This window comes from Carassius gibelio, chromosome B21 (assembly GCF_023724105.1).
Source record: "Carassius gibelio isolate Cgi1373 ecotype wild population from Czech Republic chromosome B21, carGib1.2-hapl.c, whole genome shotgun sequence".
Lineage (NCBI taxonomy): Eukaryota > Metazoa > Chordata > Actinopteri > Cypriniformes > Cyprinidae > Carassius > Carassius gibelio.
In genome coordinates this window covers 27438563-27465477 of record NC_068416.1, presented here as the reverse complement: position 1 = coordinate 27465477, position 26915 = coordinate 27438563, and the positions used below count along the sequence as shown (strand labels likewise).

Below are 26915 nucleotides of genomic sequence, written 5' to 3'. Positions count from 1 at the left end.
TTGGTTGCATCTCCTTCAGTCATTTTGCAATGACTGGAGTCTTTAGCCAGGAGGTTGTGTCATCAGTAGGTTACCTAGTGTTTCAACCCTTAACCATAACACTCTTCTGTTGGTGGATCATCAGTGGCTGTTCACTTCCTCCTGACAGCCAGCTCAACTCCTCACTCCTGCTCTAAATCCATCAAGAGTCTCTCACTGCTGCCTCCCCCAGTCTTCACACTGCCTTCTTTCTCTCAGTCTCTCTCCGACTAAAGTCTGTCATCAGCTTTCAGACTAACTGGCCTGGGAAGCCCCTGCATCCCATCTCAACTGGGTACAACCATGTCTGACACTTCTAACTCAAATTCTGGAAAACCAGAGCTTTTGGAGTGGCCCATAACTGGATTAAAGACTCGGGCCACACATGGGCAATAACCGGCCTTAATCTCAGCCAGTTAATCAGCCTTAGCTGGCCCTGAACTGGGCCAGAACAGGTTTTATTATTGGTGCCAATTTTCAGCTAAAAGTAAACCAGAATCCCCAAATCTGAGCTACACCTGAACCTTATATAGCCCAGACCCAGCAAGCAGTGATGGCCCAGATCCGGCCCGAATGGACTTCACACAGGCCAGATGTGGGCCGGATCTGGGCCAACACTATATTTCTGTCTGGGAATTTTAATAACATGGACAGTATAACACATTTTCATTTTCAATGGCTCTCGGACTAAATCTAAAATATCTTAAACTGTGTTCTGAAGATGAACGGAGGTCTCACGGGTTTGGAACGACATGAGGGTGAGTCATTAGTGACACAATTTTTATATTTGGGTGAACTAACCCTTTAAGCCACTTTGTTACTAATTTGGAGGTATGCTTGGGGTCATTGTCCAGTTGGAAGACCCATTTGTGCCCAAGATTTAACTTCCTGGTTGATGTCTTCAGATGTTGCTTCAAAATATTCACTTTTTTTTTCTCATAATGCCATCTATTTTGTGAAGTGCACCAGTCCCTTCTGCAGAAAAGCAGCCCCACAACATTATACTACCAACCCCATACTTCACAGTTGGGATGGTGTTCTGGGGATGATTCACACATTTTGCACCAAAAAATGTTCCTCTCTGGGACCCAGAATCTCCTACCTGAGTGGTACGATGGTTGAACATTCCCATGTTTTTATACTTTCGTATTATGTATGAACGTGGGACCTTCAGGTATCTGGAAATTGTACCTAAAAAGATACAAAAGATAGTTGAACTGGAATCACAGCTCCAGAATCTGACTAGGGCAATCAACGTAGTTTCTCAGACAATACACTCAGCAAAATTATGGCGGTTAGGTCCGAACTCAATTCATTAATGAGATCCAGGGCAGAATTCCCGATTCAAAGATCCAGGCAGTATTACCATTTTTCAAGGCAGACCAAGCCACCTTTTAGCTCTTAGATGACGCAACAGTGAAATGTTTGCTAATATCTCAGCAGTGAAATGCCAATCGGGGCTCATTATCACAGACCCAAAAGATATTAATATCACCTTCCAATCTTTTGGTTGCACTTTATTTTACAGTACGTGTACTAACATGTACTTATAGTTAACTTACAGTGTATTTATCTAAGAAAGTTCTGGTAACACAAGGTTACTACATGGGGTAGGGTTAGGTTTAGGGGTAGGTTCAGGGTTAGTTCCTAGTTATTACATAGTTATTGTAATTACTATAATAAGTACATAGTATGTACATGAGGAACAGGACTGTAAAATAAAGTGCTACCACTCTTTTTATTCTAACCTTTATACCTCTTTTGCTGATGTTGACCCTGACTCTTTTGCATCTTTTCTGTCCAACCTTGATTTACCAGGGCTGTCAGATGCAGATTTGGATTGTCTGGCTGAGCCGATCACTCTTGGAGCTGGAGTCAGAAATCCGATCTATGAACAAGGGGAAATCCCAAGGCATAGATGGTATTCCAATCGAATTGTATACTACTTTTTGGTCAGATTTAGGCCCACTCATGTTAGATATGATACATTTTTCAGTATTTCATTGCTCATTTCACCCATCTATTAATATAGCTGTTATTTCTCTCCGGTTAAAAAAAGAATGATCTGACTTCCTGTTCTTGTTACTGGCCACCTTGTTACATGAATGTTCTCCCACGTATTAATTTATTTTCTTCCATGATTCCTTTCACTCCACCAGTTGGCTACTGGCACAAACTTGATGCATGTGTTTCACAGTACATATGGGATGGGAAACATCTCGTATTAAACTGATTACCTTACAACGAAGTAGATGGACCTGGACATTACTTGAGGTCTTTCCCTAACTTTAGCCATATCCCTCCACCCTTTATCAGTTTGGTTTGTTCCTTGAATCGCAATTGAGGACTCTATTTTTTATTTTATTTTTTTTTATAAATTGAAGCATTTGGTTTTTTGGGGGGGGGGGGGGGGGGGGGTTCCACTTAGACCGTGTAAATCTCCATTTGATCCTATTGTAACCCTGCTCCTCTCCACATGGATGGATGTTGAAAGATGTTCACGACTAGTTACAATATGGCATGGGCATTTGCCTATTTTCCACAATAATAATATTTTGTCAGGCAGTCCTCCATTTCATTGTCTGCAATGGAGATATCTATAATGATTGTGGTTTAAAATCCTTCCAGAAACTTCAAACTCAGTATAATCTGCCAGGCAACTCCCTTTTTTTATGTATTTGTGCATTAGATTGGCCCTATGGTCATATGGAGTTCCCTGGACCTCTCAACTGCATGTTTACCCTTTATACAAACTAATCCTTCCCTCCGAGGAATCTCCATCCTCTGTTTCAGTTATCTATCACTTTCTTCTTGAGCATTCATACATACCTGTTTGGGCTAAGGATCTTATAATCTTAATAAGGATGTGCATGTTTTATTTTCGGATCAGGTATGGGATATGTTTAAATTGTCTTCTAAAAATCCTAATCACCAAAGGATTCATTGGAAATTGCTGCATAGGGTTTACTTGACTCCAAAGAACGTTTTTATATGAATCTGTCATCTTCTCCTAAGTGTAATCTCTGTTTGCAAGGATCTTTAGGCATGGTTAAATTATCTTGTTTTTTCTGAGTGTCCCTCTCTTACCTTTTTGGACTCTACCAGGACTCTAACAGGAACGATCATATGTGTTGGGTACTGAGATATGACACAAAGCCATGTTTTTCATAAATTACTTTTGGGGACTTTTTTAAGTCTACCAGGAGTGGGATGGGATGGGCTGGGTTCTAAATTTGCACAGCTGCTTTTTGTTTTATATTACTGTTCTCAGAAATAAATAAATAAATAAATAAACAGTTGTTAACAAAATTATTAAAATATTTTTGTATATTATAGTTTTCCTTTTATCCACATGTGCAAGGTTGGATTAAAACACAAACGCAATTAACTTACAATTACTTGCTTGCTTCGAACATATGAGGTATTTTATATTAGAATAATTCAGAAACTGGAACCTGGAAATCAGTTTGACATTAAAAATGGCATGGGAAGTGAAACCAGCTTTACTCAGCCTTTTCTTAATGAACCTATTTATTTCATAGTTTTAATTTCATCAAATCATTGCATTATGTCTTGGAATATCTATAGGTCATGTTTTAGTTAATTCTTTCCTTGCCAGTCACCATCAACATTGCATGAATTCCATCAAAATGTTTTATATCACATTTCCTCAGATATTGGCCACGGGATCAGTTCACTCTTTATGGTTTTTCAAACCTGTATGTATTTTTTTTCTGTGGTAAAACTTTTCAAACTTATAAATTAAATTGTTCAAACAACTGTTTATCGTGAGCATGTCTGCTGATTATCTGATAGCTTAACGTGTTTTCCATCTGCAAAAATCTGTTCTGCTTTTCTATACTTCCCCAACTGTTTTTAGACAAGGACTCTGAATGCATAAATATCTGATGGCTTACTGTAAACTTACCCTAAATTATGCTGCTAAAGCATTCCTGTACGATCATCTGGAGTGTCATTGTGTTTGTCTGTGCAAATTATTAGATGAACACATGATGTCTCATTAACAATAATATCTAAAACAACTGCATGATACTGTATAATACTAAAAGTTATAAAACTATTAAATGACTATTGCAAAAGGTGGTACCCTTTCAAAAGGTAAACTTTTGTACTGTTTATACTATACAGTATGAATAAAATAAACAGCTGGAGGACAGTAATGCTTCAGTGTGTGGTGATGATGATGTCATCTCTGTTTTCTCCAGAGCTTATTTATAGATGAATTAAACTCATTCCATAATTGATGATCCTCAAAGTTATTAAACTCAACTGAAGTCACTTTTTGCATTGCTGAAATATTTTCCTGTTCAACACTGTAAAGCTGCTGTAACACAAACTGTTTTGTATCAAGTGCTCAACCTGGTCTCATAAAAACGTACCAATGTTGTACGTACCTTACTGCATGTTTCGCTGCAGTTTCAAAGAGAAGTGTCCTCTGAGTGCTGCTAAAACACAGGTTAAATATGTGAATATATGTGAACATAGATATATGTATAGGTACGTATTGGTGTGTTTTTTTATTACATTGTTACAGGTATGTATTGCTGCAGTTCAGAGTTCAAATGTTGGAAATATGCCATACACTAAACCTACCTTATAGTGTTTTGCGTTATCGAACCGTGATTACACAGGATTCGTACAAGAGCTCCTCGCCACATACATGTAGTCTATCGCCATGATTTCCTGTGAGCTACCAAACAAACTTACCGTCTTTAAAAACTCATAGATATGAAGCTAGATATGTTCAGTGCTAACATTCAAAATCATCAGTTTTCAAATCTCCCAGCGTATTAATATTGTTTCGAAGTTGTAACATAATATTCTATTCAAGTAATTGTGCGAAAATTATGCTTTATCAATCAAAAGGAGTAAAAGGTGTTTTACTGCCTCAAGTGTTAATTTATTTTGGAAACTGTAGTGATATGTACTTATTGGTATGTATTTAGTGTCTTGCTTAAAAGTGCACCCAGGTACGTAAATGCCATGAGACCAGGTAGTTCTAGACTGTTGGTCTGATTTTAAGCTAATTTGACTCAGATCATCTTCAGACCATGCTGGCAAAAAAAGAAAACAACAACTTAGATTTCAAGTTGGTAGAGGAAATGGTTTTCATTTACCGTATCTAAAAAATTAGGCTGTATCTCTTCAAAACTTTATGTGTGCCATTGTGACCTCACACTGAACACACCACATAAATTAGATCATAGCTTAAGTGATACTCTTCAATCAAATGACTGATGATTGAGTTTATTATTTTTCAGTTTGAGTCAAATCACCTTAAAATGTCTTTAATTACTCGTTGTGGTTGTTTTAATGCTTGATGTCATTTGTGCTTGACTTCTCTTTTGCTGCTTGCAGCTGGATTTAATATGTCCATTAGCATTTAGGTTTGATAAATATTGAATTGATTATCATAGTAAACACTAACAAAATATTTCAGTGCATTATGTTTTGTTGAGAAAGAGACAAAAAATCTATTAAAACATCAGTGACCAAGAAATAAATTGGAGATTTTGCATTTTGAATCAATTTTGAATCCAGGTTGAGAAAGATGGTTTATCTCAAACATTTGTTTAATGGGTGTGTCGTAATGTTGACAGATTGACCTTGATGATCATGTTACAGAGATTATCTATTTGCTTATTATGAATCATCATCAGTCAACAGGTAACTTCCAGATAAAGTCCCCGGTGAGAACAGAAATTATGTTCTTTGTTTACTGCTTCCTATTTCTAAATGTGAAGTAGGTGAGATAAAGTGATTGCATATGTGGTTTGGTGAAATGAGAATAAACACTGCATCCCTCTTCAGCATAATTATGTCATTGACATTACTAAATGGGCCCAGAAATACTTCCAGAGACCACAATCTATCGTGTCATCTGCAGATGCCAACTAAAGCTCTATTATGCAAAAGGAAGCCATATGTGAACATGGTCCAGAAGTGCTATCATGTTCTGTGGGTCAAGGGTCATTTAAAATGGACTGTTAATGTTCTTACCCATGTCTGTTATTAGCCCAGAGACTATAAATGCATCAGATTTTAAACCTTTCCAGCTTCAGTCAGTTATCCTGGTTATTAACTGTCACCCTGTCCAGTCTGCTGGTCCAGTCTCAGTCAGTGAACCCACTGATGATTTTTTTTGTGTGTGTGTGTGTGTTTTCTGCCTTGGTCCTGGGGTTGTGAATGCTCTGTCTGTGATTTTTGTCTCTGCTTCCTCTAGGTCTCAGTCTCTAGCATGGTGTCCCAATCAGTATGGCCCACCAAATAGATTGATGCTTATTAAAGCTATAACGTTATTTATGTCAAGTCAAGTCAAATACAGCTTTATTGTCACTTCGCTACATGTGTGCACATACAGTGGAACGAAATGTTGTGCCTCACAGGACCATGATGCTACATAAATACAGACATACAACAATTAAGTATAACAGTATAAACCTATGCACAACTAACTTACTGAGAGATTTTTGCTTTACGCTGCTCTTTACGCTGGGTCAGCAGCGTAAAGAGCAGAGGGCTGAACACACAGCCTTGTGGGGCACCTGTGCTCAGTGTGGTAGTGCTCGAGGTGTTGTGGCCAACACGGACTGACTGAGGTCTTCCAGTTAGAAAGTCCATTGTGTCATTATCACAGGCCTGTGGTGGGGGCTTGTAGTCAGTGATGGTCTGAATGGCGTGTGTCTCTGCTGTCTGTGAAGTGATTGTTGATTTTATGAGCATGTGACTGTTTTGCATTTTTGATACCACAAGACAGATTGGGTCTTGCTGTTCTGCTCTCATCCACGGCTTCTGGTTTGACATATGACATGTTCAGATTAAGAGCAATTTTCTCTTTGCATTTTGTTGTTTGATTTACATTGATGGCCCAAGCGCCAGTCTGTCACTTTAAGACAATATATTTATACACTTTGGATTTTTTCTCGAATTAAGACATAAACTCTCTTTGAGTGAATACTCTCCAAGCCTGCCCTTTTGACATATTTTGTGTGTATTTCATCGTTTGAACATATATCCGAATCTGAAAATGTAATTAGCTTGTCTGTTTTGGAGTGTGTGCACACATTTCAGCCTGGGGGAACAGTGCCTCTTGTGTGGATGGTGTTTTCCACGTTTTATTATCAAACATGTCCCATAATTTAGCAACAGTAAAGATGGTATTTTTGAATGGAAAGAAATCCTTGGAAGCCAAATTCGGAAAAAAATAAATAAATAAAAATAGCTTAATAAATCAGCCATAGGCCTATAAGTAGATGTTTGAATGTTTAGTTCTCTCTTCTATCATAATTAAATAGGGCTTTCATGTTGCACATGCTGAAGGTCGTCCACATGAGTGGATCTCACTTCTGAATTGTCAACAGCAAAAATGCATCATAGACAAATGTTTGAATATTGTTGCATATAAAAATAGCTGGTGACTCTGGTGCAATAGAATTTGCAAGATAATGTATATTTAGGAATAATAAATGTATGTGTATTTAATTAATTTCTCCAGTACCGATAGCAGAACGGTTAACATCAAAGCTTATCGATACTCCAGTCTTTCATAATTTAGCCCTTGGACAGATTAAATACCAGGTTTTGGTACCCATCCATACTTAGGATAGTGATTCCCTATTCATCCCTCAAGATTTATGTTTGTGTTTTATATTTATTATATGCACACTTTATGTATGTACTATACCTATACCAATATTCAAATATAGCCACATTCAGTAGAAATAGTTAAAAAAAGGCAAAGTACTGTAAAAAATACAATACTGTTTTGTAGTTATACAGTACTCTTTTAAATTACTGTAAATTACGGTAAATTGCTGTAAAACCAAAAATTCAGTCACTTCCTGGCAACCATGCTGCCACAGAAAAATGGTTAACAGTGTGGGTGTGTGTTCAATGCTGTATTTGTGAAACAGAAGCAGAGCAGAAACTGTTTTGCATAGGACTAATCATCTGTTTTGCATAAAACCCATGATATGTTTTTCATAGTGCATTATTTAAAGTGAAAAAGAGAGGCAGCGATAAAAATAACAATAACACAAGGTATGGTACTTGCCCAAAGTATATGTACATGGTAACAAACAAGAAACACGACTGTACTTACTAGAACAGTCGTGCGCGCATGGTAAATCATTTGTACATACAGAGAAGTGTGGGTAAGAATGGTCACTTAGAGGTATTGCCTGTACATATTAACTGGACCCACTTTATATTAGACACTTTACTGTTCTTTATAATGTATATACATGGTAAATATGCAGGTCTTATGGACAAGTGGGTACAAACAGGCATGATAACCAATAAGACACATTACTGTATAAACATGATTAAGTTTAACAAAGTTTGAAAAACTTCCGTAAATGGTGCACCTTAAAGTTCTGCATAATTAAGGGTGTGGCTACTTAAGTGATAGGTGGATTGACGCTCTGCTGTAGAGTGTGAAACTCGCTAGACTGTAAAACTTTAATGAATTAAACGTCTCCAGTTGTGTTCATTGCAATGGATTTTATCAAGTTACAAGAAAAAGTAGGAAAATGATTTAATTGTGAAAAGTTATATATAAGCCAGGCTAGAAAAATGACCCCAACGAATTACAACCGGTCCATACTCTCTGACACAAATAACCGGCCTGGTGGGCATCTGGGCAGAGGCATTACCTCTTCTAAGGCTGTGCAGACCTTTGCCTCGACTTCCCATATGATTGTGGAGACAACGAGTCTCTCAGGTATAATACATTTGGGTGCTCAGAGTAGACAGGTGCTCAGAAAGTTCAAAAATGCAAGACAATGCATCGGGTTTGATGTTCTTGGAATCCAGATAGTAGGAAAAATAGGAAAGTAGGAAAGTCAAAATGACCAAAAAACAGTGCCCACCGAGCGTGCCTGAAGTTAAGTCATTAAGTCATCTGTGACACATGAAGCGACCATGAACTGACGTGTGGAATCAGGGGACACGAGAATGGGAGCACGAGAATGAACACACTTGACCACCTGAATGTCGTATTAGTGGAGTTCAAGGCAGTCAGATGAGTGGATAGTTGGCTGAAATTGCAAATGAAACGCCGGTAGAAATTGGCGAATCCCAGGAACCTTTGCAGGCCCTTATGGTAATCCGGGGTTGGCCAATCCACCACAGCCTTATCCTTATTGGGATCCATACACATTCCCTTGGACAAGATGATGTACCCCAAAAACGGAACTGACTGTGCTTGAAACGCGCACTTCTCTACCTTAATAAAATACCCATTCTCGAGCAGGTTCTGGAGCACTCAACTGACGGGCTGAACATGTTCCTGAAGAGAAGAGGAAAATATCAATATGTCATCCAGGTAGACATATATAATCTGACTGACCATGTCTATCAGCACTTCATTGACTAGTGCTTGGAAGACCGCAGGGGAGTTAGATAACCCGAAGGACATAACAAGATATTCAAAGTGAAGAGTAAGAGCAAGCCTTAAATAAGACAGAACTGCCAACGGTCACTCTTGGCAGTGCAGTAAATAAATAAGCAGCCAATTCCTTGGTGTTCCAAGCGGCGAAATCCACAAAATGGGAGAGATGGAATCCACAGGAATATCCAAGGCAAGAGAAACTCGAGTACACTCAGTAACAACACCAAACGATCTGACAACACAGGACGGAAAGCACAGATATTAAATAGCTGGGCTGATAGGCCACAGCCGGTGCTAGTCAGGTGATGACACTGATCACCGGCAACATCCACATCCACACATACATCCCCTAAATGATCATTAACTCATTTTTGACAAAAAATAAAGTTATGGCATGTTGGCTTTGCGCAGCAGCACTGCTATCACTATCGTCAAGCTAGGTGAGCGTGGTTACATTCATGCATTTAGCAGACACTTTTATCCAAAGCCACTTACAGTGCATTCAGGTTAACAATTTTTACCTATCATGTGTTCCCTGGGAAGCGAACCCCAACACTGCGCTTGTTAAAGTAATGCTCTACCACTTCAGCTACAGGAACACACTGGTTTCAGCAACCAGGCACCTCAGCTTCACCTATGTCCCGCCTTTTTGTCCATTTTCGATTATCCAGGAGGGATATGCAGTGACGCACTGCAAAGATGGCTGTGGTTGGCTCTGCCCACTTTAGGCTTCAAAAACGCTCTACAGAATTTTACGAGTGACGACACAGACACTACATCCATGTTTTTTTACAGTCTATGGTGCGGCTCATGGTTGCTTAGCAATGCCAGTCACCAAGAGAGTGCATGCTCCAGTGCACTTTAAAAAAGAAAGTGGGACAACTCACGTTTCCATGCGTTTTTAGATGCAAATTGTAAATGCTCCATGTTTTTCAATTGCATGTAGTCTTTAATTTGTACAGTGGCATAGCCAGGATGTTTTCATAGAGCTTGCCAGGGAGGGGCCAACAACCGGCTTTGTTGGGTACAGAAATCTTCATTCTTTCAATATAAAATGTGTTTATAAAGTACTACAATATTTTAGTTCCTGAAACACAACTGAATACAATTGATTTATATTTAACTGTAATTGAAAAGTTTGTGAATTATTAGGCCTATATCACATAATACTGAGTGAATATGACATTTTAGTATTATTCCTCACCTCCAACCATTAAAAAATAAAGTTGGTGACTATTGCTTTAGTACTCACTCTTTTTGGTTCTTATTCTCAAAACCCTCAAAAGCTTGTTCTCCAACATTCCATACTCAAGGATGAGACATGCAGATAGTTATAAGAATGTAAAAAAAGAAATCGACAGCACATAAATACCAGGATATAAAATGTGTTATTTTATGCATTTGAATGGTTCCATTTCTTTTTGTACTTTTCAAATAAAAAAAAACACACATATTTTCTAGTATAAGTGTACTGTGCTCATATTTACTTGTGCATTCAATTAGAAAATTAAAAAATACATTTCAGCTTGCGCATTTTACTGTGATCTGGAAATGCAGACTATATTTTAGTGCATTTGAGAGACATTCTGAAATGTAATGGATGCATGCAAAGTTTGCAGCTTTAATCCCCTTTTTGGTAGATGGTAATTTAAGATGGTTGACAGGGCAGGAAAGTTTGTTTTACTGACATGCATCCTAACAACATCTCATCATACCACAGTTCATTGTTGTTGTATTGAAGCTCATTTGGCTGCTGAGCCTTTTCTGCGTTCATTTGAATCACACCTGGCCATGAGTTAAAGCTGAAATGCACGTCTGAAATGTCTCCCGTTTGACGAAGATGCAAACAAATGTGGCGGTTCCGCATCTTAAACAATGCTAATAAATGGACAAAAAACTTTGGGTGGGGGGAGGGGGTCAGAGCACTTGGGGTATTTCTTGAAAAATTAGCTGAAAAATAAGTAGCTTCAGAAAAAAAGAAATTACTGCAGCAATGCGGCGTGGCATGGAGTGGATCAGTCTGTGGCACTGCTCAGGTGTTATGAGAGCCCAGGTTGCTCTGATAGTGGCCTTCAGCTATTCTGAATGGTTGGGTCTGGCATATTGCATCTTCCTCTTCACAATACCCCATAGATTTTCTACAAGGTTAAGGTCAGGTGAGTTTGCTGGCCAATTAAGAACAGGGATACCATGGACCTTAAACCAGGCACTGGTAGCTTTAGCACTGTGTGCAGGGGCCTGTTGGAAAATGAAATCTGCATCTCCATAAAGTTGTTCAGCAGCAGGAAGCAGGAAGTGCTCTAAAACTTCCTGGTATACGGCTGTGTTGACCTTTGACCTCATAAAACACAGTGGACCAACACCAGCAGATGACATGGCACCCAAACCATCACTGACTGTGGAAACTTTACACTGGACCTCAAACAATGTGGATTGTGTGCCTCTCCTCTCTTTCTCCAGACTCGGGGACCCGGATATCCAAAGTGAATGCAAAATTTACTTTCATCAGAGAACATACCTTTGGACCATTTGGCAGGAGTCCAGTCCTTTTTGAAGCGAGACACTTCTGACGCTGTTTGTTGTTCAAGAGTGGCTTGACACAAGGAATGCGACAGCTGAAACCCAAGAACCACTACACACAGACATATACAAGACGTATATGTCTGTGTGTAGTAGTTCTTGAAGCACTGACTCCAGCTGCAGTCCACTCTTTCTGTATCTCCCCCACATTTTTGAATGGATTTTGTTGCCATATAGTGAGACAACATCTGTGTTACAAAGTGTATTGCTAATGTTGCTTGCAGTGTAGGAATACCGATGCAACATTGCTGTAATACAAACCAATACAGATTTAGTTAAATGAAAGATGTAAACCCAGACACAAATTAGTTAATTGGCGGTCCAAAGGGGAATCAAATCATTTTACTATATTTACCTATGTAATTAATTTTGGTGAACCACCATTTTAAAAACTCTTTGGGACTTAAATATTACTGAATCCCAGGAATGGCCCATATAAATCTGAGCATCTCCTCACAGAAGAGAATGAGCACTGTTTGTGCAGAGATTGTACAGTTAGGAAATGGACCCTGATTGGTCCTCATGGGGGTCAAAATCTTGGTTTCCATTATCCTTCTGCATGCGTTTTGTATTATTTAATTTGTGACTTGTCAAAGTGACTTATTTTTTGCTCTGAGATCTACTAGTAAAAACAATAATGACATTACGTCAATAATGTAATTGACCCCCTGAGGGTTTTCTGAAGCACCTCCTTTCACTGAATAGTTTAAAATGTCCTGTATCACACCCTGGCATAGCCACACAGAAGAGAAGCAGCACAGGTGTTTGTCCATCTGAATCTGACGTTTGACAAATTTAAAGTCTTAGTTCGATTTGATCAGTGCTCATGGAGCTCAAAGTTCTCTTGCTTTCTATTATATATGTGCATACATGTGGTAAGTACATCTGTAATTAAAAGTGATATGATTTTCATGGCTTGTTCATTTGCTTTAATTCACATTGTATGACTTTTTGTCCATTTTAAAGTCTGAAACAGACTAATTAAGTTTTTAAATTTGCACAGGAAGATAAAAACAATCAAACCTGTATTTGATAAATCACAACTGACAGGTTGTTACAACTGTCGCCTTTATTTGCCTGGCAATGAAACAAAAACCCAATGTTTTGTATAATAATAATAATAATAATAATAATAATAATAATAATAATAATAATAATAATAATTCCTTACATTTATATAGCACTTTCCTAGACACTCAAAGCGCTTGTATGTTTGGTTACAGATGCCTCTGAACTCAATTTCACTGTTACGACACAGCCTAATAAGACAACAGAAAACTCCAGTACGGGATGGAAAAACTCTTCAGAAAAAGCAGCCACAACCAGTTACCCAAAAATAACTCCAGGTAAAGTTTCCAGACTATATTCCAAATTGAGGAGCTCATTTGTTGAGTGTATAAAATGGTAGAGTGGGGGGGAAAAGATGACAGGAATGTTAACAAAAATGTATACAAGACGTAGTCAGCAAGATGATGAACATTATTAACAGCAATTATTATATGATGCAGTCACACTTGTAGCAATATTTGTTAGTTCTGTTGTTGATTCAGGGTTAGCATCATCTGGGGTCCTCTGAGGGTCAGCATCATCTCTTCTCAGATGTTCTGGATCCAGACTTGAGCTTGTGTAAATCCTAGTTACCAAAACAGAGAAACAGATAGAGACATCATTAGCGTAGCTGCTGTTCCAACAAAGTAAAATTAATTAGTTTAACCCAAGCTAAAGAATAAGAATGTGCATTTGATCAGATACAACTGCAGTCAAAAATTAAGAGATGCATTATTCAATTGCTTGGTGAAAGAGATGTGTTTTTAATCTAGATTTAAACAGAGAGAGTGTGTCTGAACCCCGAACATTATCAGGAATGCTATTCCAGAGTTTGGAAGCCATGTTTCTGAAAGAAAACAGTGTTTGTTATAGGAAAACCTGCAACTTGATGGACAGAACCGCACGCTTGTATTTCAGCGTTACTGTTAATGTTATGGTTATTTTAGCAAATAGTCTGCTCCAGAAATTCAGTTCAACAGCCTTACGTTGAAAAGGGTAGATTTTATCACTCGATGGAATCTACACATGCATTTTAGTACAAGTCAAGTCAAGTCACCTTTATTTATGTAGCGCTTTAAACAAAAAGGATTGTGTCAAAGCAACTGAACATCATTAATTAGGAAAACAGTGTCTCAATAATGCAAAATGACAGTTAAAGGCAGTTCATCATTGAATTCAGTGATGTCAACTCAGTTCAGTTTAAATAGTGTTTGTCCATTAATTTGCAATCAAGTCAACGATATTACTATAAATGAAGTGACCCCAACTAAGCAAGCTAGAGGCGACGGCGCCTGAAATAGCCCTGATTGGTTCTCATGGGGGTCAAAATCTTGGTTTCCATTATCCTTCTGCATGCATTTTGTATTATTTAATTTGTGACTTGTCAAAGTGACTTATTTTTTGTTCTGAGATCTACTAGTAAAAACAATAACGACATTACATCAATAATGTCATTGACCCCCTGAGGGTTTTCTGAAGCGCCTCCTTTCACTGAATAGTTTAAAATGTCCTGTATCACACCCTGGCATAACCACACAGAAGAGAAGCAGCACAGGTGTTTGTCCATCTGATTCTGACGTTTGACAAATTTAAAGTCTTAGTTCGATTTGATCAGTGCTCATGGAGCTCAAAGTTCTCTTGCTTTCTATTATATATGTGCATACATGTGGTAAGTACATCTGTAATTAAAAGTGATATGACTTTCATGGCTTGTTAATTTGCTTTAATTCACATTGTATGACTTTTTGTTCATTTTAAAGTCTGAGACTAATTAAGTTTTTAAATCTACACAGTAAGATAAAAACAATCAAACCTTCATTTGATAAATTACAATAGACAGGTTGCTAACTGTACAATTTACAGTAGACGGCCATGTGTTTTGAGATTTTGAGATAAACATATTTTTCATGGTCTCTGAACAAATGTGTTACAACAGTCACTTTATTTGCCTGGCAATGAAATAAAAACCCAATGTTTTGTATGTTTGGTTACAGATGCCTCTGAACTCAATTCCACTGTTACGACACAGCCTAATAAGACAACAGAAAACTCCAGTACGGGATGGAAAAACTCTTCAGAAAAAGCAGCCACAACCAGTTACCCAAAAATAACTCCAGGTAAAGTTTCCAGATCTCCAGAAGCAATTTGTAACATCATTTACATTTACATTTAATCATTTAGCAGACGCTTTTATCCAAAGCGACTTACAAATGAGAACAATAGAAGCAGTCAGGTCAACAAGAGAACAACAACAGTATACAAGTGCCATGACAAGTCTCAGTTAGTCTAATATAGAACGCATAGCCAGGTATTTTGTTTTTTTTTTAATTAAATGAAAAAGACAAGAAAAGGAAAAGTGCTGGTGTTAGTTGGTTACAGAGTTACAGAGCGAGCAGTCGGGGAAGTGGGTAGGGCATGCCAGATTGAGAAAGTCCCTGGTGTGGTCCTCCAGTGAATGGTCCGACTGCTCCAGGCACAGGAGTTGGACTGCTGGTAAGGCCATTCCGGGAGAGGGAGGAAAACAAAACAAAAAGAAAGAAAACCGCTGCTAAATAAACTGTTTGGTCTGTGATTCTGTTACGTCTGCTGGTGTGTAATGACAGCGCACAAGGAAGAAGATATACAAAAGGGGTTCTTATAATGATCACGGGAGAGTAAGGGCACATCTAACATAATACATTACAATACATTACTACATCAATCACAGACAAGGAGGAACTAAAAAGACAGGGTATTTAAACACGAGGGAAGTAATCAGGTAAATGGAGACAGGTGGGGATTAATCAAATAACCAAACAAGAACAGGAAAATAACCAAATAAGGAAACTCAAAGTCCATGAATGTAACACATATTATAATAAAGGCATTCTAACATCCTGTGTTTCTGCTGCTTCGTCAAAGTCTAATTTAATTTAGTGTGATGGCAACATGTTGCCATGTAATAAGACAACATCTGTATTACAAACTGTATTGCTATTGTAGGAATACCGATGCAACATTGCTGTAATACAAACAAATACAGATTAAAGGGGGGGTGAAATGCTATTTCATGCATACTGAGTTTTTTACACTGTTAAAGAGTTGGATTCCCATGCTAAACATGGACAAAGTTTCAAAAATTAAGTTGTACGTTTGAAGGAGTATTTTTGTTCCCAAAATACTCCTTCCGGTTTGTCACAACTTTTGGAAAGTTTTTTTCGAGTATGGCTCTGTGTGACGTTAGATTGAGCGTAATTTCCTTATATGGGTTCTAAGGGCACGTCTGCCGGAAGAGCGCGCGCTCCTGTATAGAAGAGCACTGAGAGGCTGAGCACAGACATTCACTGATCAGAGCGAGATCGTCGCAAAAAGTCACAAAAGAAGTGTGTTTTTGGTTGCCAGGGCAAGACAACCCTGTACAGATTACCAAAAAAAAAAAAAAACAGCATTAAGGGACCAGTGGATGGAGTTTATTTTTACAGAGCATCAACGGAGTTGTGCAAGTGTTTTTGTTTGTTCCCTGCATTTCGAAGATGCTTGTTTTACAAACAAGGCCCAGTTTGACGACGGATTTGCATATCGTTTATTTCTTAAGGATGATGCAATCCCAACGAAAAAGGTTCACGATCGTGTGTTGGAACCGCAGGCGGTGAGTAAAACTGCTTAAAATATCTCTGCCTCCTTGTTAGTGCGTCCGCCTCCCATGCCGGAGACCCGGGTTCGAGCCCTGCTCGGAGCGAGTCGTTGCTGCTGCTGCTCTCGTTCAGTTTCAGCCTCGGGATCTGATTCTGGATCATAAATAAACGGCTGAATCTGACTGTTAGCCATGGTTTGTTTTGGATGATGTTTTTTTTTCCTCACGGTAATGTCACAACTTCCAAACGCTCTCAACGCAAAAGCCTACTGGCGCTCGTGATTCTTTAGCTCCGCCCACACGTCACGCCTTCAGCCGGTCGTGTTTTTCTGGGAAAAATCGGTACAGACTATCTTTCTCTTATAAATATAATAAAACTAAAGAATTTTTGGAGTTATGAAGGATGCAGTACTACTCTATAGGTACTCAAGATTAACAGGATATTGAGTGAAAACGAGCATTTCACCCCCCCCCCCCCCTTTAAGTAAAATGAAATATGTAAACCCAGACTCAAATTATTTAATTGGGGGTCCAAGGGGTGGTCCAGTTAGGAAATGGACCCTGATTGGTCCTCATGGGGGTCAAAATCTTGGTGTCCATTATCCTTCTGCATGCATTTTGTATTATTTAATTTGTGACTTGTCAAAGTGACTTATTTTTTGCTCTAAGATCTACTAGTAAAAACAATAATGACATTACGTCAATAATGTCATTGACCCCCTGAGGGTTTTCTGAAGCACCTCCTTTCACTGAATAGTTTAAAATATCCTGTATCACACCCTGGCATAGCCACACAGAAGAGAAGCAGCACAGGTGTTTGTCCATCTGATTCTGACGTTTGACAAATTTAAAGTCTTAGTTCGATTTGATCAGTGCTCATGGAGGTCAAATTTCTCTTGCTTTCTATTGTATATGTGCATACATGTGGTAAGTACATCTGTAATTAAAAGTGATATGACTTTCATGGCTTGTTAATTTGCTTTAATTCACATTGTATGACTTTTTGTTCATTTTAAAGTGTTAAATAAACTAATTAAGTTTTTAAATTTACACAGTAAGATAAAAACAATCAAACCTGCATTTGATAAATTACAATAGACAGGTTGCTAACTGTAAAATTTACAGTAGACAGCCCTGTGTTTTGAAATATTAAGATAAACATATTCTTCATGGCCTCTGAACAAATGTGTTACAACAGTCACCTTTATTTGCCTGCCAATGCAATAAAAACCCAATGTTTTGTATGTTTGGTTACAGATGCCTCTATACGCAATTTCACTGTTACGACACAGCCTAATAAGACAACAGAAAACTCCAGTACGGGAGGGAAAAACTCTTCAGAAAAAGCAGCCACAACCAGTTACCCAAAAATAACTCCAGGTAAAGTTTCCAGACCTCCAGAAGCAATTTTTAACATCATGTAACATGAAATCATAGCTACAGTACATAATCCAATATTCCAAGTTGAGGAGCTCATATGTTGAGTGTATAAAATGATATACAGTGTGATATACAAATGTGACGTCCTAGTTTTTGATACGCGACGCGCCAATGCACGCAATACTATGCGTTGTCGGTGGGGGCGACATTGCAAGTATTGTACAATAATTCAAGTATATTGTGTTTACAGAAGAAGAAGGTCTGAATACAATGGCGGGCGAAGATGAAAAATTATGCGAACTTATACGTATTCATCCACATTTATCTCTGCATTGCCTTTGTTGCCACCGATGTAAAATCAGCAACAGAATACACTCCTCTTCAGTTGCCATTGTGATTAGAATATCATGTGACCCGACTCTACTAATATCACCCGACTCTACTACCCCCTGTTGCGTGAGCGGTGTATTGCATACACGCATCGCCCGTGACGCTTGCGTCCACTGTTTAGACTATGAAAGGGAGCGCGTCGCTCGCGTTGCTTGCTCGCGTTGCTTGCTCGCGTTTCTCGTGTTGACTATGAAACGGCCCTTAGTCACAATGTGACATAAATTATAAACCAAGTATGACATAAAACATGAAAGGATGCTATTAGTATTTTTACTGTAAATGAAATGTTTGTTGTAGCATGAATTGTTTAGCTCAACACCATCATCTTAAAAACCTTTTCACACTGCGCTTTTACTTCGAGCTATGAAACTTTGCCCCGAAGAACGACTTAGCATCGATTCTGCAGTTAACACTGCGTCAATTTTTTTTAGGTGAAATCCATTATGTAGTCTAATCTAGTTTTGTCTTTCTACTAGCCAGTGATGTTCAATTCGATTCCATTCATTTCAATTCAAGTTTATTTGTATAGCGCTTTTTACGATACAAATCATTACAAAGCAACTTTACAGAAAACTACGTTTCTGCAATATTTAGTAGTAGCTTATAAGTAGTGACTGTCAGTTTATCTGCATATGACAGGATTTTTAAGAAAAATTAATACAAGACGTAGTCAGCCAGACGATGAACATTATTAACAGCAATTATTATATGATGCAGTCACACTTGTAGCAATATTTGTTAGTTCTGTTGTTGATTCAGGGTTAGCATCATCTGGGGTCCTCTGAGGGTCAGCATCATCTCTTCTCAGATGTTCTGGATCCAGACTGGAGCTTGTGTAAATCCTAGTTACCAAAACAGAGAAACAAATAGAGACATCATTAGCGTAGCTGCTGTTCAGTAAAATTAATTAGTTTAACCCAAGCTAAAGAATAAGAATGTGCATTTGATCAGATACAACTGCAGTCACAAATTATGATATTAATTATTCAATTGATTGGCGAAAAAGATGTGTTTTTAATCTAGATTTAAACAGAGAGCGTGTCTGAACCCCGAACATTATCAGGAACGCTATACCATAGTTTGGGAGCCATGTTTCTGAAAGAAAACAGTGTGTGTTATAGGAACACATGCAACTTGATGGACAGAACCGCACGCTTGTATTTCAGCGTTACTGTTAATGTTATGGTTATTTTAGCAAATAGTTTGTTCCATAAATTCAGTTCAACAGCCTTACGTTGAAAAGGGTAGATTTTATCACTCGATGGAATCTACACATGCATTTTAGGTCAAGTCAAGTCAAGTCACCTTTATTTATATAGCACTTTAAAGAAAAAGGATTGTGTCAAAGCAACTGAACATCATTAATTAGGAAAACAGTGTGTCAATAATGCAAAATGACAATTAAAGGCAGTTCATCATTGAATTCAGTGATATCAGCTCAGTATAGTTTAAATAGTTTCTGTCCAATCATTTGCAATCAAGTCAACGATATCGCTGTAGATGAAGTGACCCCAACCAAGTAAGCCAGAGGAGACGGCGGCAAGGAACCGAAACTCCATCGGTGACAGAATGGAGAAAAAAACCTTTGGAGAAACCAGGCTCTGTTGGGGGGCCAGTTCTCCTCTGACCAGACAAAACCAGTAGTTCAATTCCACGCTGCAGCAAAGTCAGATTGGGTATTCTTGCTCTGTCCAAGCAATAAATTAATGAACCACAATTTTAAAAACTCTGGGGGATTTAAATATTACTGAATCCCATATAAATCTGAGCATCTCCTCACAGAAGAGACTGAGCACTGTTTGTGCAGAGATTGTACATTTGTGAAATGCCCCATGATTGGTCCTCATGGGGGTCAAAATCTTGGTTTCCATTATCCTTCTGCATGCATTTTGTATTATTTAATTTGTGACTTGTCAAAGTGACTTATTTTTTGCTCTGAGATCTACTAGTAAAAACAATAACGACATTACATCAATAATGTAATTGACCCCCTGAGGGTTTTCTGAAGCACCTCCTTTCACTGAATAGTTTAAAATGTCCTGTATCACACCCTGGCATAACCACACAGAAGAGAAGCAGCACAGGTGTTTGTCCATCTGATTCTGACGTTTGACAAATTTAAAGTCTTAGTTCGATTTGATCAGTGCTCATGGAGCTCAAAGTTCTCTTGCTTTCTATTATATATGTGCATACATGTGGTACGTACATCTGTAATTAAAAGTGATATGATTTTCATGGCTTGTTAATTTGCTTTAATTCAAATTGTATGACTTTTTGTTCATTTTAAAGTGTGAAACAGACTAATTAAGTTTTTAAATCTACACAGTAAGATAAAAACAATCAAACCTGCATTTGATAAATTACAATAGACAGGTTGCTAACTGTACTATTTACAGTAGACGGCCATGTGTTTTGAGATATTAAGATAAACATATTCTTCATGGCCTCTGAACAAATGTGTTACAACAGCCACCTTTATTTGCCTGGCAGTGCAATAAAAACCCAATGTTTCGTTTGGTTACAGATGCCTCTGAACTCAATTCCACTGTTACGACACAGCCTAATAAGACAACAGAAAACTCCATTACGGGAGGGAAAAACTCTTCAGAAAAAGCAACCACAACCAGTTACCCAAAAATAACTCCAGGTAAAGTTTCCAGATCTCCAGAAGCAATTTGTAACATCATTTACATTTACATTTAATCATATAGCAGACGCTTTTATCCAAAGCGACTTACAAATGAGAACAATAGAAGCAGTCAGGTCAACAAGAGAACAACAACAGTATACAAGTGCCATGACAAGTCTCAGTTAGTCTAGTACAGAACGCATAGCCAGGTATTTTTTTTTTTTTTTTTTTTAGTTAAATGAAAAAGACAAGAAAAGGAAAAGTGCTGGTGTTAGTTGGTTAAGTGCAGGCGAAAAAGATGAGTCTTTAGATGTTTCTTGAAAATAAGTAAAGACTCAGCTGTACGAATTGAGATTGGGAGGTCATTCCACCAGCTGGGCACAGTCCAGGAAAAGGTCCGTGAGAGTGATTTTGAACTTCTTTGGGATGGCACCACAAGGCATCGTTCACTTGCAGAGCGCAAACTTCTGGAGGGCACATAAGATTTAACCAGTGAGTTTAGATAAGTCGGTGCCGTGCCAGTGGTCGTCTTGTAGGCAAGCATCAGTACCTTGAATTTGATGCGAGCAGCTACTGGATCCAGTGTAACCTGATGAGGAGAGGAGTAACATGAGCTTTTTTTGGCTCATTGAAGACAACCCTCGCTGCTGCATTCTGGATCATTTGCAGAGGCTTGACAGTACATGCAGGAAGGCCCATCAGGAAAGCATTACAATAGTCCAGTCTGGAGAGAACAAGAGCTTGGACAAGAAGTTGGGTTGCTTGCTCTGACAGGAAGGGTCTAATCTTCCTAATGTTGTATAAGGCAAACCTGCAGGACCGGGTCGTTGTAGCAATGTGGTCAGTGAAGCTTAACTGATGATCCATCACAACTCCTAGGTTTCTGGCTGTCCTCGAAGGAGTTATGGTTGACGAGCCCAGCTGTATAGAGAAGTTGTGATGAAGCAATGGGTTAGCTGGAATCACCAGGAGTTCAGTCTTTGTAAGGTTAAGCTGAAGGTCATTCATCCAGCTAGAAATGTCACTCAGACAGGCTGAAATGCGAGCAGCTACCGTTGGGTCATCTGGCTGGAATGAGAAGTAGAGTTGGGTGTCATCAGCGTAGCAATGATAAGAAAAGCCATGCTTCTGAATGACAGATCCTAAAGATGTCATGTAGATGGAGAAGAGAAGTGGTCCAAGTACTGAGCCTTGAGGAACCCCAGCAGCAAGGTGGTGTGACTTTGAAACATCACCCCTCCAAGACACACTGAAGGATCTGTCAGAGAGGTAGGACTTAACCCACAGGAGAGCACTTCCAGAGATGCCCATCTTTCTGAGGGTGGACAGGAGAAACTGGTGATTCTCCTGATGATTCTCATGTAACATGAAATCATAACTACAGTACATAATCCAATATTCCAAGTTAAGGAGCTCATATGTTGAGTGTATAAAATGGTAGAGTCTGGGAAATGATGTTCAACCCCCCCCCCACACACACACACCATGAGGACTGTGTATTTTTTTCTGTGAAACTAAAGTTAAATGTGATCAGAAAAGTTATTGTAGTTTTATTGACAATGTGACAAATTATAAATCAAGCATGCTATCAGTAGTTTTACTGTAAATGAAATGTTTGTTGTAGCATGAATTATTTAGCTCAACATAATCATCTTAAAAATCTTTTCACACTGCACTTTTACTTCGAGTTATGAAACTTTGCCCCGGAGAAGGACTTAGCATCGATACTGCTGTTAACACCGGGTCAAACATTTTTAGGTGAAATCCATTATGTAGCCTAATCTAGTTCCTCTTCAGGAACTCGAGCTGTGTCAAACAACGCTTTGGGGAACGCGCTTATCATGTGCGACTCTGAATATCGTGTGTAATCAGTCCAATGGAAGAGCGTGAAATCACATGCCGGTGACGTAAGCGATCAGGAAGCTTCGCATCTTTCAGCAAGCGCTCTGTGTGTGAATTTCACTTGTCTTGTGAGTCTTATTTACTGTTGTCTGTCCAGTTAGAGCTCCAAGTCATGTCGAAGAGCAAGGCGAAATCTAAACATATTGAAGGCGAATCCAGATCGCGTTATAGGTTTTGTGTTCCTCCCTGCCCACGATATATAACAAGCTGGGATACACACATATGGTCTGCCTGGGAGCGAAGCACGCTGAGTCGGCTCTCCACATTCCGCACTGTGAGAGAATTTTGGTGCAGCTGCTTTGTTCTGGGAGGGCCCTCTTCGAGGAGTTGGCCTTTGCCAGCATTCCCGCGGTGCTGGTACCGCTTCTGCCGACGCAGAACGGCAGCTGCACTCATGGGGTTCGCAAGTGGATTTGGTGGAGGGAATGGAGACGGGCGAGTCCCTATCTCCTTCCACTTCCGCCAGATCTGGCGCCCAATCTCTGGAGTCGGAAGCACGCTCTGCGGTTCCTTCCACCCAGGGAGAGGGATCAACACTCCGCCTCTCTTCCTCCGAGGAGGTTGATGTGGAGTCTGTCGACAGGGATTCGCCACCCCACTCGCCACAGTATGAGGAGCTCTTGGAGGTGGTGACTTGCGTGGTGGCCAAATTGAGTATTGATTTGCCCGTTGAGAAAACAACTGAACCGCAGAGAAGCAAGCTTGATGAACGCTTCCTGCGCAAGAGTCAACCACCTCCTAGCGGGGGCCTTCCAATCTTTCCTTACCTGCATGAAGAGATCGCCAGGTGGAAACGCCCATTTTCAGCCCACCTCTACATCCCCTCATCTGATTATTATGGCAATGTGGTGGGGATGGGAGAGTATGGCTATAGAGCGATGCCCCGGGTGGAACAGATGCTCGCGAGCTATCTGTCCCCCGGTGCTGCATCGTCTCTGAAGGCCCCCGGCATTTCCCTCCAAACCGCTCAGAACAACATCGGCTTTGGTGGGCGAAGGGTATGCGGCTGCAGGTCTGGCTGGCGCGTGTCTGCACACCATGGCGGTATTACAGGCGTACCAAGCTGACCTGTTGAAAGAGCTAGACGAGGTAGAGGAGATCAAGTCCCATGATATCTCAGAACTTAGAAGGACCACTGATCTCTCCCTCTACGCCACCAAGGAGACCGCCCGAGCGATTGGGCGGTCCACGACAGCGATGGTGGCTGCAGAGAGGAACTTATGGTTGACCCTGTCTGAAATGAAAGAGCGGGACAGGGTCTGCCTCATGGATGCCCCGATTGAGCCTTCTGGCCTGTTCAGCGACGCATTCAATTCTGTCGTCGACAGGTTTCAGGAGGCCTGCAAACAGGCGGCGGCGTTCCATAAGTTCCATCGTCGCTCTCTAGGGGCATCTGGGTGGGAGATGCCCCAGCCGCACCCTAGCTCCTCGTACCACGAGGCCCAAAAACAGAGCGTCGCCTCTCATGCTCCTCTGCGTTGGGAACGAGAGTCTCAGCTCTCGACCGAGGTCTTCTAAGCCCAAGCAAGATCTGAGGGCAGTCACTGAAGCTAAGAAGTCCTCGGCCAAGAAGCCCTGACGCCAGAAGCCCACGGTGCCCGTCTCCCCTCAGCGCCTTCTGGGGGCCGATCTGCCAACCCTGCCAGTGTTCCCGGGTGCAGCGCTCCCCAGCAAGCTTCGTTCTCAGTATTAGAGCCCAACAAGTACATTTTGATTGACAGCTTTTTTAAAGCCAGAACCCGTTTACAGCCCGACATTATTCAAATGTGCGCACGCACACAGCTCTTTTGCCTTTTGCCAACAATGAGTAATTTATTCATGTTTTAACATAATTTACTCATAACTAACGTAGACTAGACCACTTGGAAGTTGGAATAAAGAAATAAAATAAGTCCTGTGTCACATCGTAACATCTCAGCATTCTAGACATAGGCTCATTTAACCTATAAATAGACCAACGCACCAATAAAAACGAGTCTTTAAAAAAAATTAAATTAAGATAAATTTTAAATTAAGATGGGTATTTGGCAATAACGAAATTAAAATAAAGGCTGCGCCGGATTTGCTTTATTTAATAAAAGAATAATGCCAACATTAGCGTAAATACTCTGTCAACATTATGCATTTAAGACTCAATGAATATTTAGTTATCATTTGAAAAACCTTTACTCACAGAGATTAGGCTAGGTCTACATGTTTTTGTGGAGGAAAATGAATGAATCCCCTGTACATGTCTTCAGCGCGCTCCTGCACTCACTGATGGTGCGTCATTATTCACTCATTATTCTCATTATAAGCATGGTCAAAACTTTTCCACACCTCAGACTTTGCTTTAGTTGCTGGTGCAACCAAAACGTAATCACCAGAGGCAAGCCTCCGTTACACCTGCTCAGCATTCATTTTCGCATCTTTCTCGCGCTAATCAAAACACATCACATGACCGCTCATTTACCTCGCAAACCAGAGCACAAGCCCGAGCCTGGCCCGAGCCCGCGTAAGATGATAGAAATTAAGCCCCGTCGGGTTCAGGCAAAGATCTTCAGCTCTACTCAGTATCTTCCACTCATGCGGCTCGTCACCGCTGTTATTCAAAGGGGTCATTCCGATGATAGTCTGCCCCAGGCAGGGTCTGGTTATGGAACAGGAAGTGGAAACCCTATTAGAGAAGGACGCCATCGAGGTGGTCCCTCCTCAAGACAGGGAGTTCGGGTTCTACAGCCGATATTTCATAGTTCCAAAGAAGGATGGGGGGTTACGTCTGTTTATAGACTTGAGGGTCTTAAATCGTTCAGTTATGAGATTGAAGTTCAAAATGCTTACGATCAAGCATGGTGTAGCTCAGATCAGGTCCAAGGACTGGTTTGTCACAATAGATCTCAAAGATGCATACTTCCACATATCCATACTTCCACAACACAGTAAGTTTCTGAGGTTCGCTTTCGTGGGCGAAGTCTACCAATATCGAGTACTTCCCTACAGCCTTGCACTCTCACCCCGCACATTCACAAAATCTGTAGACGCATGCAGGGCATCCGCATTCTCAACTATATTGACAATTGGTTGATTTTAGCTCAGTCAAAGCAGGTTGCGGCTCGACATCGAGATGTCATTCTCACACATATGGGAGCTGGGTTTGAGACTGAACGCCAAGAAGAGTGTACTTTCTCCGGTTCAGAGAACCACCTATGTAGGCGTAGTATGGTATTCGACCGCGATGCAGGCACGATTGTCCCCTGCTCATATCGTGTCGATCCTCATCTCAGTCGAGAGAGTCAAAGAAGGCCAGTCACTCACTGTCAAACAATTTCAAAGATTGTTGGGTCTGATGGCAGCTGCGTCCAACGTGATACCTCTTGGCCTGCTGTACATGAGACCCGTACAGTGGTGGCTCAAGACCAAGGGACTTTCCCCGAGAGGCAATCCACTTCGCACTATCAAGCTCACGCAGCGCTGCCTCCGTGCCTTAGACATGTGGAAGAAACCTTGGTTCTTGAATCAGGGACTGGTGCTGGGAGCTTTTTGTCGCCGTGTAATACTAGCAACGGATGCATCCCTCACTCATGAGTGGCCACCCTGCCCGTGGTCTGTTGAGCGGTCGCCATCTGACATGGCATATCAATTGTCTAGAAATGCTAGCAGTTTATCATGCACTGAAGCACTTCCTCCCAGACCTAAGGGGTTCACCATGTGTTGGTGCGCACCGACAACACATCGGTGGTCTCTTACATCAGCCACCAGGGAGGTCTGTGTTCGCGCCTCTTGTCCTTAGATCCTTGTGTGGTCCCAGAGCAAGCTCCTCTCATTAAGTAGTATATATTCCTGGCAAACTAAATATGGGAGCAGACATACTGTCGAGACCCTGCCTCGGCCCGGGGAATGGAGGCTTCACCCCGAGGTGCTGAAGCAGATATGGAGAGTTTTTGGCAGGGCTCAAGTAGACCTTT

The 26915-nt window shown here is 40.2% G+C and overlaps 1 protein-coding gene across 1 annotated transcript in view; it reads left to right on the top strand.

Annotated features, from left to right (window-relative positions):
• Positions 1-14542: 14542 nt before the first annotated feature.
• Positions 14543-26915, top strand: part of LOC127986297 (uncharacterized) — a 65692-nt gene continuing 53319 nt past the window's right edge. The window contains exons 1-3 of the mRNA XM_052588573.1: positions 14543-14612; positions 17484-17597; positions 17928-18050. Of these exons, the coding sequence (XP_052444533.1) occupies positions 17549-17597; positions 17928-18050 (172 nt within the window). The 5' untranslated portion in view covers positions 14543-14612; positions 17484-17548. The remainder of the gene's footprint in view (positions 14613-17483; positions 17598-17927; positions 18051-26915) is intronic.